At 59.8% G+C, this 18235-nt stretch overlaps 1 protein-coding gene across 1 annotated transcript in view; it reads right to left on the reverse strand.

The window, feature by feature from the left end:
* GMEB2 (glucocorticoid modulatory element binding protein 2) overlaps positions 1-15718 on the reverse strand; it is an 18408-nt gene extending 2690 nt beyond the window's left edge. Inside the window, exons 1-10 of the mRNA XM_029917268.1 lie at positions 14800-15718; positions 14455-14676; positions 12003-12188; positions 8890-8987; positions 8300-8427; positions 5777-5880; positions 3573-3730; positions 1405-1476; positions 1024-1161; positions 633-755 (exon numbers count right to left, since the gene is read on the reverse strand). Coding sequence (XP_029773128.1) covers positions 633-755; positions 1024-1161; positions 1405-1476; positions 3573-3730; positions 5777-5880; positions 8300-8427; positions 8890-8987; positions 12003-12133 — 952 coding nt within the window. The 5' untranslated portion in view covers positions 12134-12188; positions 14455-14676; positions 14800-15718. The remainder of the gene's footprint in view (positions 1-632; positions 756-1023; positions 1162-1404; positions 1477-3572; positions 3731-5776; positions 5881-8299; positions 8428-8889; positions 8988-12002; positions 12189-14454; positions 14677-14799) is intronic.
* Positions 15719-18235: the final 2517 nt, after the last annotated feature.

Below are 18235 nucleotides of genomic sequence, written 5' to 3' on the forward strand. Positions count from 1 at the left end.
GAGCGTCACCGGGGATGGGGGGACGGGACAGAGCGTCACCGGGGATGGGGGGACAGAGCGTCACCTCAGGGATGGGGGGACGGGAGCGTCACCGGGGGGACACAGCACACAGAACATCCCTCAGGGGACGTGAGGACACAGCACCAGAGCAGGCACAGGGAGGGAACAGAGCGTCAGACCACGCCCTGACCAGGGGCCTGTGCCGACATCACAGTGGTGCTCTGTCCCTGCCCCTCCCCCCTCAGCGACATTCTCTGCGGGGCCTGCGCCGACTGCCCCTCCAAGCTGCTGGACAAGGGGACAGACCTTCCCCTCCTAACTGTCCAATCGTCATGACCACTGTGTGGAAAGTCATGTGACACATAAGGATAAAAAGTAGGTCAAAACCTACACATAAGCCCCTCGAACGTAGATGACGGGACAGACTGGGAAAGAGGCACAAATGTCATAGGAGACTCTGGGATGACGGCGGCTCTTGTTCACGTCTCCCAGTTTTTTCCCACAAATAACCGTGTGGCACATCGGGTCACGGCTTCCCCGCACAACGGCGGGGGGCTCTTCGGGTCCTTCAAGGAGCAGCCCCCCATCCCCCGCGGAGCTGTGACCAGGGACGCCGGCAGCCCCGCACGCACCTGCCAGGTCACGGGCATACTGCTCCCGGGAGCGGTCCATCTGGCACTTGTGGCTGGCCAGCACCTTCTTCACCAGGTCCAGCATGCCGAAGTTCTGCACGATGTTGTTGAGGAGGACAGCGTCTTGGAGGCAAGGCGAGCTCATGGTGAGGGGGGAGCCCGGCCCGGCAGAGGAGTCCCAGGGACACGCGGCGGTCCCCACACAGCCCTCCTCCGCCACCAGAAGCCCAAGCACAGCGCGGCCGGGGCCTGAGGCGACCACTGGAACGCAGGGCGGGAAGGGAGCAGGCTGCACGTGTGGCATCCTGAGGCCGCCAAGCTCCCGCCGCACCCCCCCCCCACCCCCGGCCGCCACAGAGCCGAAGACGCCAGGCCAACACAAGGCCCTCACCTCGGAGCTGCAGCGGGGGGTCCTGGGCCCGCTGCTGCAGGCCCTTCATGGTCTCCATCAGCTCCTGGTGGAACTCCTGGATGACCTGGTCCAGCAGCCCAGCGTCCTTGAGCCCTCGCCAGAAGGAAAATGTGTCATCTGTGAGGGCGGACAGGCTCAGAAGAATGCACACAGCAGCCCCCGCGGCCTCTAACCATACACAGGAGCAGAGAGCTGGGGGTGGAGGGCCGAGGCCCTGGAGGCGGCACTCCGCCCTCTGTGCCAGCACCTCCTCCAGGAGGCCCTCCAGCCCGCCTGCGCCCCTCCCAGGGCAGCCCTGCACGCGCCACCACCCCCACACCACCACCCAAAAGAAGCCTGCGTGCCCGGCGGGACCAGTACCTGCGATGGCCGTGGTCCAGTCGCCGGGGTCCTCACAGGTCTCTATCGTGATGGTGGCGGGAGACCCGTTCACTGCAACCCAGACAGAGCCACAGTGAGCCTCGCCTGACCTCGAGCCCCCACCTGCCGCCCAAACGCCAGCTCTGAATCTCCCCTTTGCACTGATTTTCACAAAACCCACAAACACACGTACCAGTGAACCAGAAGATGCCCCACCGGTTAAACTTCTGACCACAGACGTCTCCAGACACGCACGAAGGGGACAGGGCTAAGCGAGCCTCCCTGAGCCCATTGCCAGCTTCCACAACTGCCCCGTTTTGCTCTTCTGGTGACATTTACGCCCTTACCAGCACCCCCCAGGCCATCGACGCGGCCCTGCACCTCCCTAGGTCAGGAGATGTGGCAATCTGAGAGGGACCTACGCTGTCCACACTAGCTCGCCTTCCGGCTCGGCTCTCGCGCCCGCACGCCTGCACACACAGCTGGCGCTCAGCCAAGTGGGGTCGCCTGTGACAGAGGCCTGGCTTCACACGGACCTGGCATAAGGCCGAGCCTGCATCAGCTCCCCAGCCCCAGCAGGCCTCTCCTCCGACCAAAAAAGACACCCTGCTGAGGAACATCCCAGGCTTGGAATAAGGTGGGGCGTAACTGTACTTCTCCCGCAGTACACAGGGCGCAGGATCGTTGACTATTACACCACTGGCTGAACACAGCGCCACGCAGGTGAGTCAGGAAGAGCACAGACAGGCCCATCCCGACCATTAGGGGAGGACAGGGCTCAAAGAGCTAAATCCTAAAGCCGACACTGCCTTCACCGGACACGGCGGTGCTGCCCGCAGCGCTCAGAGCCTGGTCCTTTCCTGGAGACAAGGTCATTCACCCCGGCTGACTCTCAAGAGGCAGAGCTGACGGTCTGGACCCACAGCCCACAACCTCATAGCTCCCCTATTCTCTTGAGAGCTACCAGCCCCCCAGGAGAGGGGAGAGGGCTTGGCCGGGCTCCAGGCCGCCCCCACACTGCAGTGCGCCAGCCAAGGAGGCAGACTGGGACCTGGCCCGGGGCTGTGCCCAGAAAGAAGCTGAAGACCCGAGGCCCCACGCCACTGCAAACGGCAGCCACTGGACACCTCTGACCACCGGCACCGGCATGTCCCTGGAGCTCCTAGGAAGGGCTCTGAAGTCTGGCCAGCTGTTGGCACTGCCGCCCGCCCGGAGGCCACACAGCCTCACTATCGCCCTGAGCCTCTTCCACTGTCCTCCCAACATCCCTCAACTGGCCACTGGTCAGTAACAAGGACAGTCTCTGGCCACACGGCAGCACACACAGCCTGACCCTGTAGGGTGACAGCGTAGGGACAGCACAGGTGACCTCATCGAAAGGGCAACCCCACCCAATTATCACCAAGCCACAGCACAGGGGTCTAGGGACCTAACTCACTCCAACTTTAGCACTGAAAAGGATTTCTTCCACAAAGCCCAGGCCTCCCGGGAACATCGGTCAGGTCACAGCTGCGTCAGTTGGGAAGATCACACACACATCAACCAAGAGCCAAGGTGCAGGAAATGCACGCGTGCGTGCTGAGCGCAGAGGCTGCGGGGGGCGAGGCCGGAGGCTGGATCGGCCACGCATTGGGTGGGGGGGCACCCCTGCACCGGCAGGGCTGGTGACGGCCTGTGGAGGTCAGCGCTACTATGCTTTACAAGCTTTTCTACACATGAATTACCGTATTTTACGATGAAAATGACTGAATACGAAAAAGTTCCTGAATGTTCCCTGTCAACGAAAACGGCAACTCAGCTAGACGCTCTCAGTGAGGGGTGGCTGCTGACGGGGTGGCCCAGAGGGAGCAGCCGAGCCCGCGGCAGGGTCGGAGGCAGACTGCCCAGGAGAGGGGTGCGGAGGCCCACCTCCGCGGGGACCGGATCGAACCGCCAGCAAGAACAAGGCCTCTGAGGGCGCCTGGCTGGCTCGGTCGGGTTAGCATCTGACTCTCGGTTTCGGCTCAGGTCACAATCTCGCGGTTCATGAGATCAAGCCCCGCATCGCGCTGCGCTGACAGTACAGGGCCTGCCTGGATTCTCTCCCCTGTCTCTGCCCCTCCCCTGCGCATGCTCTGCTCAAACAGGAAAAAGAGGAAGGCCGAGACAAAGCCTCCTGCTGCACGTACCATCGGCCGCGGCCGGGGTGAGCGGGATGTACTCGGCCGACGTGGGGCTGCTCAGCGACACGCGGGCGCCCGACAGGTCAATCTTGGTGCTGCGGCAGGTGTTGGAGCAGACCTTGTCGTGCTGGTAGAAGTCCAGCTCCCCGGAGTCCATGATCTTCCTGCGGCAGATGAGACCAGAGACTGAGGGCGCGGCCGGACCCAGGGGGGCCTCGCTCGTGTCCCCTGACCCCGCCCCAGTGTCCTCAGGTCCTGGAGGCAAGGAGGGAAAGCTCGGCCTGGGGGAAGGTCCTGGGAGAGGCAGCAGCTGTAGAGTGGTCACCCCAAGGACGCGCCTCCACAGGGCGGGCGGTGGGTGCCAGGACGCTGCAGACAGGCCTCGCGGGCACCCTACGGCCGAGGCCGTTGGCCAGTGTGGCAACCTCCTGCTGCCTGCGGAGGGGAAGGTCCGTGGGAACGGCCGCCGCTGGCTGGTGCCCAGGAAGAGAGAGGAGGGCCCCACAGGCAGGCGTCCCGGGGATGCCGGTGCACTCACAAGGTGACTGTGGGCCAGAAGGGGACAAGAGACCCTCAGGAGCAGCCTGACCTGGTGCGTGCCCAGCAGGGCAGGACGGTGCAGGCACCTCTGGCTTCTCACTGTGAAGTCAAGGCGGCCTGCTTCCTGGCCTCAGTTTTATCAGGAGAGCACAGCATGTCCCCACCTGCCAGGGACAGCCTCTGAGGGAGGCCCGAAACTGTGGCCTCTCTGGAGAGCCTGGGTTTAAGTCTGAGGACGTCTCTCGACTCACCCCACTTGACCTGTGAGAAGGCGAGGTGGCTCCATGGGGCCTCTGCATTGCTGACAGTATGCCTGACCTCAAGGCTTGCAGATGACCCAGGGTGCACCCCCACCCCCATCCTCCTCCAAGGAAACGGCCCATGGCCTTCTCACAGCTGGGTCACCAAGATGCTTTCTAGAAAGCCAGGGGCTTGCTTGATGGGCGGGGTGTAGAGGGCAGCCAAGAGCAGGCAGGAGGGACCCAGGGCCCAGTGCAAGGGCACAAAGTGGCAGGTGTGCTCCAGGGGCTCCAGTCCAAGCAGTCTGGGTCTCTGGCCGCCCAGGCCGGGGTTCCCGGGCAGACTGCACAGGGCGGCGGCCAGGACTCCACAGACGCCCCGAGCATCTCCCGGGGCAGCAAACGCATGCCCAAGACAGCTTCTCCCTCGAGCGAACACACGAGGTGAGCAGCCCCTTCAGCAGCACAGTGACCGGCCCTGCGTTGCCAGATGCTGTCGCAGAGGGAGGGGCCGTGAGGCGAGCAGAGGCGGGAGGCGAACAGCCAGCAGTGGTGGCCTCGGCCGCACCAGGAGGAGCGAGTTGTTACCGCCCAAGCAGGAAACAGGAAATACGACATTCTTGGGGGTGTGAACTGAAAGCCTAGAATCTGTCCTCAGGTTTCTGAGACGGGGCATCACCATCCCTGTTTCACAGGTGACAGGAAAGGGGACAGGCCACACACACCCAGGTGGCCGGCAGAGTGAGCACTGGCCCGCACAGAAGCCCGAGAACCGGCCCAGCAAACGAGTGAAAGGCCCCTTGGGAGACTGAGGCACAAACTCCCTTCCTCTCCTTTCCAGGACCGGCTGTCACTGATGGTTGTCACTGAAGAAGCCGAGGGCCAGCCCCACCTCCCTCCAGATCCCCACAGAGGCTCAAAGGGAAAAAGAGGAGCCAGGGGCACCTGGCCAACGGCGCATCGCCATCGAAAGGCCAGCGCGGGCGCCAACCCAGCACAGCCGCGTCCGACGATGGGAGAGGTCAGGGAGCTGCACAAAGACCAACACGGGGCTCCGACCCAGGTGTGGTCTAGACGGACGCGAGCCCCGGGCAGAGACACAGGCCACTGACCAGGCGCGCCCGGAGATGCAGAAGCACAGGGAAGCGGCAGGGGTGGGGCGGCGCCCTCCCCGGGCACTGCCGCTCTCCTGTTCAAAACGTGCCTCAGCTTAAAAAGCTCAAAACCCAGGGCGCCTGGGTGGTTCAGTTGGTTAAGCAGCCGACCCTTGATTTCGGCTCCGGTCATGATCTCACAGTTTGTGAGTTCGAGCTCTGAGCTGACAGCACAGAGCCTGCCTGGGGTTCCCTTTCTCTCTCTCTTTCAAAACAAATAAACTTAAAAGAAAGAAAGCTCCAAAGCCAGCGACGGAGCCCCGGAGGACGGCCCCACCTGAGCATGATGCCGTTCATGCGGATGGCCCTCTTCCAGTCCTTCAGCGTGGACTTGCCGGCCAGGTGCACGAACTCCTTCGGGCTGATCACGTGCTCGTCGTACTGCGGAGGGAAGCAACGCAGGGCAGCGTCAGGGCAGCTCTCAGTGGCCCGTCCCCCCCCCCCCCCCCGCCCGCCCCTTTGCCAGAGCCCAGCCGGGACAGGGGCCCGGGACAGCAGGGCACGGGGGCAGGGCGCAGCTCCCACAGCCACAGGCTTGCTCTCCGTCCGACACTTGGGCTTCAGCCAGTGGCAATCTCCACTGGGGAGAAAGGAACAATTCAGGGGCTGGAGCGGGGGTCAGGGGAGCCGCGTGTCTGGGCAAGTCCCTTCCAGACGGGGCTCAGCAAACCCACTTACACGTGACTTACTCCAGTAATGATATACACACACCTGACACCAAAATAACACAAGACGAGGTGTAGGGGAAGGTGTGAACTGTCGCCCTCACCCTGTCCCTCCCTAACACAGCTCCCGGTGCACGGCTCGCGTCCACTGCAACATCAGGGTTCTGGGACCAGTTCCACCCAATGTTGGAGCACAAATGGCTTGGGAAGCTAAAATATCTTATTCAATCTTCTTGAGCAAATGTTGGAACCAACACATGAGAAGAAAACTGCATTTACTCAGGAAACAGGCAGGCAGAAGAGAGGGGTCATGGGTCTTGGCAGACGCAGAAACAGAGGTGCCGCTGGGCCTCTGCCACTGTCAGGGCTCAGGCGTGAGCTCGGAGCGCCAAACAGCCCCGGCAGACTCGGGTCTCGGCCAGGGCAACAGCCCAGGGGCCCCCCGCTGATGGGAGGGGCTCTCTGAATTTCCGGAGCATCTGCACACTTCCTTTCCTTCTGAGTCCAGGAAGCCACTCGGCCCCTCGCCCAGCTGGCCAGGGAGATGGGCTGAGCGCCCAAGCAGCGGAGTCAGAATACCTCCCTGGCCACTGCCCAAGCCGGAGGAAGGCCACGCCAGGCCTAGCCTCCCACCCTCTGGACAAGACACCACCTCTGTTCCCCTACCAGGCTGGATGCCCTGTTCCCCCCTCCCCCAGGCCTGACATCATCTCTGCCCCTCCTCACAGGCATGGTATCAGCTCTCCCCTCTCCCCAGGCATGACGCCATTGCGCCCTCCACCACCCCACATGATGCCATCTGGGCCACGGTCTCTGGCCCACCCTGGCCGCACCAGACTGGTCCACCTCCCCCGATTGTCGTGCTGTCCTCCGCTCCCGCCTCCACTCGCTGCCTCAGCTCCTCTCCTGCCCCCTCTGTTTATCACTCTGGATTGTATTCTGTATTCTGGACAACTGCTTTACTCCTACCTTCCAGTTCACGAATTTTCTCGTCAACCATGCCGAACCTGCTGCAAAAGCTAACCACTGAGAGTTCTTTCTTAACTGTTTCATTCCCAGTTTGTTTTTCTAAATCTGTTAATGCTTTTCTCACGTCCAAGCCTCTCTTTCATTTCTTCAGATAAATTAAGCCTCACTTAACGTTCCACGTCTCAAAATTCCGACACCCGTAGTGTCTGTGGGCCTGGCCCTGTGCGTGGCTGCCAGGCGCGCTCACTGGGGTGTTGTGTCCCTGCAGGCCCGAGTCTCTGCCCATCTCGGTGAGCTGCTCCTCCCTGACACTTCGCTGAAATCACTCAGACCCACAACAAAGCCGAGTTCTTCCGACTTCCAAAAGGGACTTGTAATTTGCTTCTGTACAGTTCTTGGGGGGACTGCCAGCCTGGAGCCGCTTACAACCACACGCTCGCTCGCGATTTTCAGACCGTACAGTGCCCACGAGAATGCTCCTTAAGAGGGCCCCTCTTTCCCTCAGTGCTAAGATGGGGGGCAGGCCGGTCCCCGTCCCGGGGACAGAGTGGGGACGGGGGCACGTTATTAGTGATTCACCCCGACACTGAGGGGAGAGACCCTGAGAAGTAACAGCATCACAGGGGACAATCCCTGCCCCCCACCCACGCACCTCAGGGGAGCCCGGGCCCTGCGGGGCTGAGGAGGCCGGTGTGAGGCCAAGGCCCCGCAGGCTGAAGCTGGAGGTGGCGCCCTGCCTCCCTCTCCGGCCCCACCTCCACTCCATGCCTCGGCTGGAGTATTTCATCCTATTGTGCCAGCTTAAGGAAGCAGCAGGAAGACGCTCTAGGACACACCTCATTCATTCTGCCAAATAAGACATCTCCCCACTTGGCGACTGCAGCACTCCCAGCATGAGAACGGCCAGTCGCCCCGCCCCTCCCCATGGCTGCACGCCAGAAACAAGGGGTCAGGCCTCCTGGTGCTCCCCCTGGGCCCTCAGCACCAGTCCGCTCCTGTTCTCCAGAGCACAGGGGACCCCGCCTACTGCACCCCGCACCGCACAGGTCGTGCCCCCAGCCCCAGCGGCGTCTTCCTTTGCTGGCTTCGAGCTGCCGCGCCGCAAGGGCCTCCCTCCCTGCCAGCCTGGCACACGTGTCTGCGTCCTGGCCGCGTCGGAGCCTTACCTGAACACACTTCACGTTGATGCCGGGACACACAAACTTCCTCCAAATCAGGTTGGCCCGGCTGTCCCCGCAGGTAATGGGGTACACGATTTCAGCCTCCAGCCCCTCCTCCTCTTCGGCCACCTTCACTTCTCACAAGGAGCATCGGCAGGGAAAGGGTAGAGACAAAATCAGTTACAACCTCTCCAATACTGCCTGCAAAAGCACGAGAGCCACCGCACGAAACCGGGGACTAAGGCCCAGGGAGGGGGCAGCGACGTCACTCACCAGTCCCCCCTGGGGCCACAGTTTCAGGCAGAGTCACAAAAATCAATTTTATGACAGTAATGTTAGGATAATTACATTAAAGTACGGTTCAAGTGAAGAGCCACTTAAGGAAATAGAATCAAGCTTTACTGGGAATAATTCTAGAGAAACCGACTCTGTCTTGAAGACTTCTGAGGCCGTGAGCCATCGGCTGCTGGTTACAATGGCCCCCCGGGGCAGGAGCCAGAGGGAGGGCGGACACCTGTGTGTCTTGCAGGGGGGTGGGGGAGGGGGGTCCTCCCAGGCCACCCTCGGGCACAGAGGCCCGAAGACAGGCTCCCTACCTAACACGGCCTCCTTGAGCTGCGAGGACGCTGTGAAGGCGGCCGCGGCGGCAGCCGCTGCGTTCTCCGTCTCCATGCTGTCTTCCGCCAGGTCGCCCCTAGGAGGGAGGGACACGTCAGCTCACCCCATAGACAGTGCCCGGCGCACCTTCTGCCAGCACGCGGCCCCCTCCCTGAGGTGGCACAGGGTCCCAGCAGCGGCTGCGCAGGTCAGGGACCCCGCGGTGACGGTCACTGCCCCAGGCAGGCATTTCCCCGAGCGTCCCGGGGCCACCACCAGGGCACATCTGTGGAGGCAGGAACACCTACATGGGAATTTTAAACCACCTCTTCCTTTTTAATAAAGCTTTTATTTCTACCATAAGGACTTCATGTGGTTACAGAGACTATAACAGACACATCGGGAAGGAAGACCAGGATGGCCCGACGCCACCCTCACGTTACACCAAAATAACTTACGTGCAGATCGAATGCACAGGGAGGAGCAAAACCGCAGGGGCGTTAAAAGCATAAGAAATTTAACAGTTTGAAAGTGGTGAAGGATTTTCTCAAACGATACACAACCCAGGAATAAAAGAGAAGTTTCCCTTAAAAATTACACGTAAGAACTCTCTGTATGGAGAGAAAAACACCATAAACAATCTTCTTTTTTAAAAGGACAGAAGAGAGGGAAAGGTAGGCTGCACGAGGAGGACAGACAGTGGGTCTCCTGCTGCTGCCCAAGGAGCCATCGGATTGCCACGATGGCCCCGAGGAAAGCGGGCCCCGACGTGGAGCGGAGACCCCAACCACCCGCACAGCAGCCCGGGCAGCAGCCCGGGGGCTTCTCCTTGGGAAGAGGTGTGTCCGCCCACACAGGCACCGTGGGGAAGGCTCCGGACACCCAGTCCCCCCGCACCCCAGTGGCTCTCACCCTCCCACGGTCTCAGTCAGCACTCCTGTCCGGCCCAGGTGCCCACAGGGTCCGATGGCCGCCCCAGGGCCCTCCTCCTCCCTCCTCTCCGCATGTGCACCTTCTCCCGGGAAGGCCTCCCAAGAGCAGCACGCCGACGCTGGGGCCCCCACTCTTCTGCCAGGCCCCAGCGCCCGGGGAGCGCCCAGTCAAGGCCACTCTGAGAGTCCGAGACCTCATTCCAGCTCCAGCAGGGTGGGGACGAGAGCTGACAAGGCAGACTGGGAGCCTGCTGCCTGTGGCCTCCGAGGGGCAGCTCCCACGTGAAGCACCACACTGAGGGGACTCGGGCGCCCTGAGCGGGACGCACCAGCTCAGGGAAAGCGTTTTGCCAAGCCATGATTCGGAAGTGGAAAGGATAATGACCAAACAGGGAGCAGGTTCCTCCACCCAGGAGACCCAGGAGCGTCCCCGAGAGAGAGGCAGGAGAGGGAGGCAGGGAGCGCCAGCCCCAGAGAGCTCTGTGTGCCACTCGCCAGAGGGGGCCCACCACAGGCCACATGCACACACAGCAGGCCACCTGCAGGAGCCGCCCTGGGGAAACCCAGCCGTCTGGCCCCCGCCACGACCCTCCTCTGTGCGCGCCCACCGCACACAGCCCACAGGAAGGAGCCTTTCATTGGCAAAGTCATTTGGCACTCAAATTTCGTTTAAAAACGTCCTCTACTTAGAGCAAATGTCCGTGGGAGCGGCTGGCTATCTACACAGGGCTGCCCGCCGCCACCCAGCACGGCCGAGTGCCCATCGCTAGGGCAGAGCTGCAGGCAGGTGCGGTGGCGGGCCCAGCGGGCTTTCTTAAATGAGGGACACTCCCAAGCTCTCCCCCAGACACCCGGCCGGGGAAGAACTCAGCAGCCGCAAAGCTGTTAACTGGACCCCTTCACCCCCCCTTTTTCTGAACACACAGCAAGACTGAATCTCAGCTTCCACACGGTAGGGTAGCAGGTGAAAATCCCCATGGAAAAGAAGAGAAAAATCTTTAGGACCCCTGAGATCAACCTGCCTGTACTGGGGTGTGGGGTTTCCTCCCCCAGGGAGAAGCCAGCTGCAGCCCCTCCCGTCCTCTGTAAATGACCATGTGGTCATCCAGGTACCTGGCGGGGGGGGGGGGGGGGGACATGACGCAGGGCGTGGCCTGGACCGGCTCAGCCTTGTCCACTCCTGACACAGGCCGTCCCAAACCCAAGGGAGGGCAGGTCACTGCAGGCAGGGGATGTGGTCGGGAGGCGCGGGGCCACTGTCTGGAACCCTGTCCCCACCCCTGCAGCGGGGACCCACATCAACACTGAATGCAGGCGGGGCATCCAGGGTGAAGGGCCGCAGCTGAGAGGCCCTGAGACCCCGGCCTCGGAGCCCAGCAAGCGGCCCCCGGCCCCCCTCTCCTTCTCGGCTGCAGGAAGCCGAGGACCGAGCCCAGGTCCCGTTCGGGCCGCGAGGCCACGAGAGCGAGGCAGGCAGCGTCTGGGCCACGGAACGAACACACATGCGTCCTCCCGGCCGGCGACGGGAGTCAGTGTGCAGGGCGGTCCAGGCCGAGCGCCTTCCTCTCAGAGGTCCCGCCAGGCCGGGCGGAGGCCAGGGCGCCCCTCACCCCTGCCGCTGTCGGCAGTCTGAGTGGGTCACGCACAGCAGAGCTGTCCTGGCCCGGACCCCTCCGGCCCAGGGGCACCTGCCCCTGTGGGTCCGCCCTTCCAGAGGGGCGGGGCGACAGAAGGCGCACAGGCAGGAGCCATTCTGCCCCACCTGGCAGCGCCCTCAAGTCAGACGTGAACTTTCTTGCCAACTGCTACTCTGTCTGCACATCTACCACGAGACGAGGAGGAAAATACACTGTTCGTGCGGGATGTCCAGAAACTCACTGGCTCCTTGACCTCATTTTGCAACAACACTTCCCAGTTGTTCCCACTGTCCGTCTCATCGAAAGCCAAATTACCACGCATCTCCGGAAACTAAAACCATGTGACCACGTTGATGAGGGAGAAAGAGGCAAAGGTGAAGCATTACCTTTGCTTCCTGGCCGACATGAGGTTTCCATTTTTCCTTCAAACTCTCTACCGACACGGGCACTTGAGTCAAGGGGACTCCGGACGCCCCCGCCCTCATGCGAGGCCCAGGACACCAGAGCCTAAGCGGCCCTCAAAGGACAGGGGCCCCGTCTCACCCATGAGGAGCCAGGTTGGTCGTCACCAGCACGGTCTTCACCTCCTCCACACCGCTGCCGTCCACCGCAGTGTCCGGCGTGGTCACCACCACCACCTCCTCCATGTGGACGCTCACATCCGGGGTTGCCATTGCTCAGCTGGAGAAGACGCCGAACGAGACGGTCACTTCGCCAGGGTCCCAAGCCCTAGAGGAAAGCACGAGGCCGGACACAGGCTGTCAGATGGTCTGTGCGCCTGCACAACAGAGCTGGCAGATGCTCCCTTCAGCCCGAGCCTTCTGCTCTGGGACAGAAGTGACAGCAGCAGGGCTGCTCCAGGGCAGCTGCTTTGGGTGCAGGCAGAACACACGGCGACGGTCTCCGAGCGGAACGCATGGAGCTGGTGCGCGTGGGCCCAAAAACTCCACGGTCACACAGCAGGGGACAGCGCGGGGGACAGGGCCCGAGGGGGGCTCCTGTGGAGGGGAGTCCCCCACCCTGATCCAGAGGCAGCCTGCATTCCAGAACAGCGCACGGTCAGTATCTGGAGACAAGTCCAATCTCCAGTCTGCAGAAACAAGGGGCAGAAAAGGGAGAAGAGCCCTGCTTGTATTATTATTTTTGTTTCTCCCGGCTCTGCTTGCGGCCACCCCCAATCCCTGCTAAAACTGTGACAGGAGGGACCCAGCAGGCTCCTAAACCTCTGAGGGCCTTGAGGCACACCGGTTCGAGGACTGGGGGCCCCCACCTCTCCCCTGCTGCCCACACTGACGCTTGCCCCAGGCAGACCCTGTGCTGGGGCCCACAGCACCAAGGACACATGAAAGCCACAGGGTTTTAGTCAGAGGAAGGGGACCCTGGGGCCAGAGACCGCGGGGGAGGCTGTGCAGAGCAGGGAGGTGTGGAAAGGGTGCCTGTCTGTGAGGGGGCCTGACCCTACGTGGCAAACGCAGGGTTCTGAGAACTGACTTCCAGGGCAGCCCCAGAGGGCGCGGCACGGGATCCGAAGACAAGACGGAGCCGGTGTGAGGACGCAGCCCACAGAAGGAGCACAGAACCTGCAGCCCCTCCCCCCCACGACGGGTGCCTCCCCTCTCCCTGAGAGTTAAACAGACCCCCAGCCCCACCAGAGTCAAGCCAACCAGAACACAATCCACAATTTTCTGACATAAAAAGAAGCAGGAAAGTCTGGCCAATTCTCAAGAGAAAAAATAATCAAGAAAAGCCCAGTCTGAAATGAATCGTCAGAGCCGTTAAGGCAGCTGGTGCGCCAGGCTTCGGGAACGAAGCCAGATCTTCTGGAAACAAGTGGCGTGAGAAGTCTCAGCGCAGGAACAGGAGTTACAGCGAACGGGGATCTGAGAATTCAAAACATAGTAACAACGGAAGTACAGAACTCACTGGATGGACCCACTATCAGAACGGAGATGGGAGAAGATGAGGCAGAACAATGAAATGAACACAGGTCAACAGAAATTACCGGAGCCGCCCAACAGAAACAAGGAGGGAAAACGAAACGAGCAGAGCTCAGGGGGCGTGGAGGAATAGAAGACAGCTGGGCGTCGGGAGCACTGAGGCCCCAGAAGGAAAGAAGAAAACAGTGTGAAGCTGGAAAAACGGTTTGAAGACGTAATACCAGACCGCTTCCCAAATTTAGTGCAAGGTATAAACGTGCACGTTCAAATAGCCAGCAGGCCTCCCATAGAACAAGCTCAAGGAAATCCATGCCCGGATCACAAACTGCTGAAAACCAAAGACAAAGTAAGAACGTTTAAAAAGCAGGGGTGCCTGGGTGGCTCAGTCGGTTAAGGATCCAACTTCAGCTGAGGTCATGATCTCACAATCGTGAGTTCGAGCCTGCGTCAGGCTCTGTGCTCACAGCTCAGAGCCTGGGAACCTGCTTCGGATTCTGTGTCTCCCTCTCTCTCTGCCTCTATCTCTTGCTCTCTCAAAATAAACAAACATTTAAAAAAAGAAGAAGGTTTGACGAGCAGCCACACAAAAAAGGACGTACCACCTGCCCGAGGGCAACTCAAGGGGCCACAGGGTGCTCTCGGAAAGCAATGGCCCGGCAGTAGGGGCGCGTGCACCGTGCTGGCAGAGCGCTGTCCGCCAGGGCTCTACAAGAGCGAGAAGATCCTACAGAGATAAAAGCAAAACAGAGACATTTTCAGATAAAGCAAAAGCAAGAGAACTGGTCACGAGGAGACCTGCTCCAAAGGAAACGCTAACGGATGGTCCTCAGACAGAAGGGAAATTCTAGCAGAGAAATCCTGTGACTTCGAGAATGAAAAAGAGCAATGGAAATGGTAAATATCAGGCAAATCCACACTATACTGCTTTTCTCTCACGTTCTTTACGTGACAGTTTGAAAGCAAAAATTCCACACCGTCCAGCAGGACGTCCAGCGGGGAAGACAAGTGACGCGCAGCCCTCTCGAGGAGACGCGGGAGCAGGGGCGCCTCCGACCCACCTGCAGCGGGTAACGCTGCTCCGGGGACGCTGTGGAAAGCCGAGTCCTTCCAAAGGCGAGCAGGTGGCGTACGTTCCCTACGATGGGACGTCCTTCAGAGGTAAAGACGAGCTATGAGACACACAAAGGCCCGCAGGAAGCTCACGGCGCTGCTAGGTGACAGGAGCCGGCCTGAGAGGCTGCGCTGTGGAGGCCGTGAAAAGACCAGTGGCCTCGGGAGGGCTGCGGGGGAGAGGGCGACAGAGGTGGAGCACAGGGGACTTGAGAGCACCGAAAACACGCTGGATCGTGCGCCAAGGGCGGCCACGTGACATCGTACACTGGTCAAAGCCCCACAGAACGTACCACAGCGAGGTGAGCCTGATGTAAACCCCACGCTAGGGTGGTCCGGCCTCTGGTGTGTCCCTGCACGGTCACCCTGCGTCAGACACGCACCGCTCCCGGGGGGCCGAGCACTGCGGCCCAGCGTCCTGGGGCAGGGTCTCCAGGGACGGGCCCGAGGGCTGTCTTCACACGCCTTTCAGCCAGGAAAGCTGCAACAATGGACTCACTGAATTGACAGACTTCCTGTCCGTTTCTAAAATATATCTTCTGTGTTCTAGGTTTAAGCTTTGAAACCAAGACTTTTAAGCAAACGAGAATGAAAGTCTACTTTCAAACTGTACTGACGGGGCACCTGGGTGCTCGGCCGGTGGGGCGCGTGTGACTCTTGGGTGTTGAGTTCAAACTCCAAGGTGGGAGCAGAGATTATTTAAAAATATAAAATCTTGAATGAATCAATCAATCAATTAAAGTTGAACTTAAAATAATACTGATCTTTGGTGCTAACGTCTCGGGGCTTTGCGTTCGTACTGAGCAAGGACCTCGGTTTTCATCGGGTGAGCTCCACAGGGTCACAAAAGTCACACTTCAACCGAAGCTGCAGAAAGGCAGGAATCCTCCCCCAAACCTCAAAACTTTGCAGAGGACTAAGTAGTACAAACGCACAGAACTGAATTCTTGCCTCTCCAGTGGCAACTGGATTAAGTTTCCAAAACAACACACCCGGAAGTTACTCCGCCGAATGAGGCTCAAGTCCTTGACGCGGCGATGCAGACACAGCGGCCACGGCAGTGTCACCGAGCCCCCAGAACAGGAACCCAAGCTCCCCAGGGGCTGAGCATGGCCTGCGGAGACCCCAGGGGGAGGCGGACTTGAGACAGAAGCCCGGTTCCCCTCCCAGGGCTTGGGTTCCTGACATGTCCATCAGGCCCCAATGATTTGTGAGGTAAATAAGATACAAAGAAACATTTTTTTAAAATAGAATTTAGAAAAAAAAAATTTTTACATTTTATTTATTTTTGTGAGAGAGAGAGAGAGAGAGAGAGAGAGAGACAGAGCATGAGAAGGGGGAGGGGCAGAGAGAGGAGACACAGAATCTGAAACAGGCTCCAGGCTCTAAGCTGTCCGCACAGAGCCCGAGTGGGGCTTGAACCCACCAACTGTGAGATCATGACCTGAGCTGAAGTCGGATGCTCAACCGACTGAGCCCCCCGGGCGTCCACAAAATAGCATTCTTAAGCATAAATATATGAAAACAACACAAACTGTTAGTGTGTCGTCAGGACAGAGCTGGCTTCCTGAGTCTTCTGCAAGATCGGAGATTTTCCTGAGAAAAAAACATCCTTAAGAACACAGCTGAGGTCACACACGGTGGCCGTCGGGCACCATTAGTTGGCTCCTCACAGGATCTCCAAACTTCTTAATTAGTTGCCAACTTTGTCAGAGTTCACAGGGTTCACATAAAAACCGGAATTTTCAGTTGCTCTTGCTCCACGGAGGCGGCCCCTCCGGGCCTGCCTGCCTTTCTGGGAGAGTCTGGGCCTCATCTGCCGCCTCAGGGGGTCCCAGACCCCAGCTCTCGGGCATCAGCCACAGTGTCCGCGTCCCTCCCAGCCGGGCTGCAGCCCCTGCACACGCATGTGTCCTCTGGCTCTGAGAAACCCTTTCAGCGGCCTCCCTTCTCGGTTCAGCCATAAAATGGGTTGTTACTTTAAACCCTAGATTTGAGGGGCATCTGGGGGGCTCAGTCATTTGAGAGTCTGACTTCAGCTCAGGTCACGATCTGTTTGTGGGTTTGAGCCCCGCATCGGTCTCTGTGCTGACAGCTTGGAGCCTGCTTCAGGTTCTCTCTCTCACGCTCTCTCTCTGCCCCTCCCCTGCTCACGCTCTGTTTGTCTCTCAAAAATAAATAAATGTTAAAAAACGTAAAAAAATAAACCCTAGATTTGAATATAGTTTTATAGTGTTCTAAATTCACAGAAACTCTTCTATGTTTCTACGCACATATACAAATTCCTCCCCCTCCTGGTATCTTCCTCCAAATTTTTTAGTTTTTTTGGGGGGGGAGGCACAGACAGAGAAGGGACAGAGAATCCCTAGCAGGCCCTGAGCGGCCGTAATGGAGCCCAACGCCGGGCTCAAACTCACGAACCGAACCGTGAGATCATGACCTGAGCCGAAATCAAGAGTTGAATGCCTCACCAACTGAGCCACCCAGACCCCCGCCTCATCTTACCGAAATGTTTAAGACACTTCCTATGAAGAAATATTTTGGGACAAGCAGTCTGCCTAGTTCATCTTGTTATGTTCGAGTTACATTTACTCCACTGATTCACGGTTAACGAGCCTGGCAAACGCTGCAGGACGTGGGCACTGCTGGTGGGCACGCAAAGAGGTGCAGCTACTGTGGAAAACAGTATGGAGGTTCCGCAAAAGACAAAACCACCATCTGATCCAACAATCACGTCTGGAGACAGATCCAAAGGAAACGAAATCAGCGTCTCCCAGGGAAATCTGCATCCCCCCGTTCCCAGCAGCACTATTCACAGCGGCCGTGGTGGCAACAGCCAAAGGGCCACGGACGACAGAGTGGATAAAGAAAACGTGGTGCACACGCAGCAGAAGGTAACTAGTGACAATGCGGATGGACCTGGAGGCTAACACGCTGGGTGAGAGAAGCCCGGCGCGGGGCACACCCTGCACGACCCCGCTTCCAGAAGCTACAGCCAACTCCGAGGAGCAGGGGCTGGCTGCCAGGGGCTGGGCGACGGACGGACGTGCTCCAGCAGCAGCTGAGGCTGCGGACCAGGAAGTGCAGACGTTACAGCACAGCGCGGTGCCCGCGGTCAACACGGACCACGTCCTGGAAAATTCGCCTGGAGGTACATCTTGCGTCAAACGTTCTCATCACGAAATAAGAGGGCGGGAGTGAACCCTGTGAGGCCAAAACCAGGATGGGGTAATGGTTTCCCCAGCGTACACTTATCTCCAAATTCATCAAGCTCTATTAGTTCTGCATTTTCTGTACGTCAAACACAAGACTGACGTAATCCACACTTGGATTTGAAGCTTTAGCACAGAGAAAATGGATTCCGGGGAAAAGTCAACCAAGGGAATTGCAAAGTTAGTCAACTTCCTAACAGGTCGTTACTGAGCTGGGTGCCCACCTACGCAGTTCCTACCCATGGGCCCACACGTGACGGCCCACCGAGCGGGGCGGGGGCCGAGTCCACACGGCTTCCAACCGACGTGGGCCGCGGAGGGGGCCCGCGTGGCCGCGGCTCCCACCGGACGGGGGAAGGCGGGCAGGCGTCCACACGGCTCCCACGGGACCGGGGGAGGGGGGGGTCCGGGGTTGTCTGCGCCCAGCCCAAGGGCCATGCCCACCGCCCCCCAGCAGCCCGCCCGCCGCCTTCCGGCAAGATGGAGGCGGACGCCGCCACCGACGCCGCCTGACGCG

This window comes from Suricata suricatta, chromosome 12 (genome assembly GCF_006229205.1).
Source record: "Suricata suricatta isolate VVHF042 chromosome 12, meerkat_22Aug2017_6uvM2_HiC, whole genome shotgun sequence".
NCBI lineage: Eukaryota > Metazoa > Chordata > Mammalia > Carnivora > Herpestidae > Suricata > Suricata suricatta.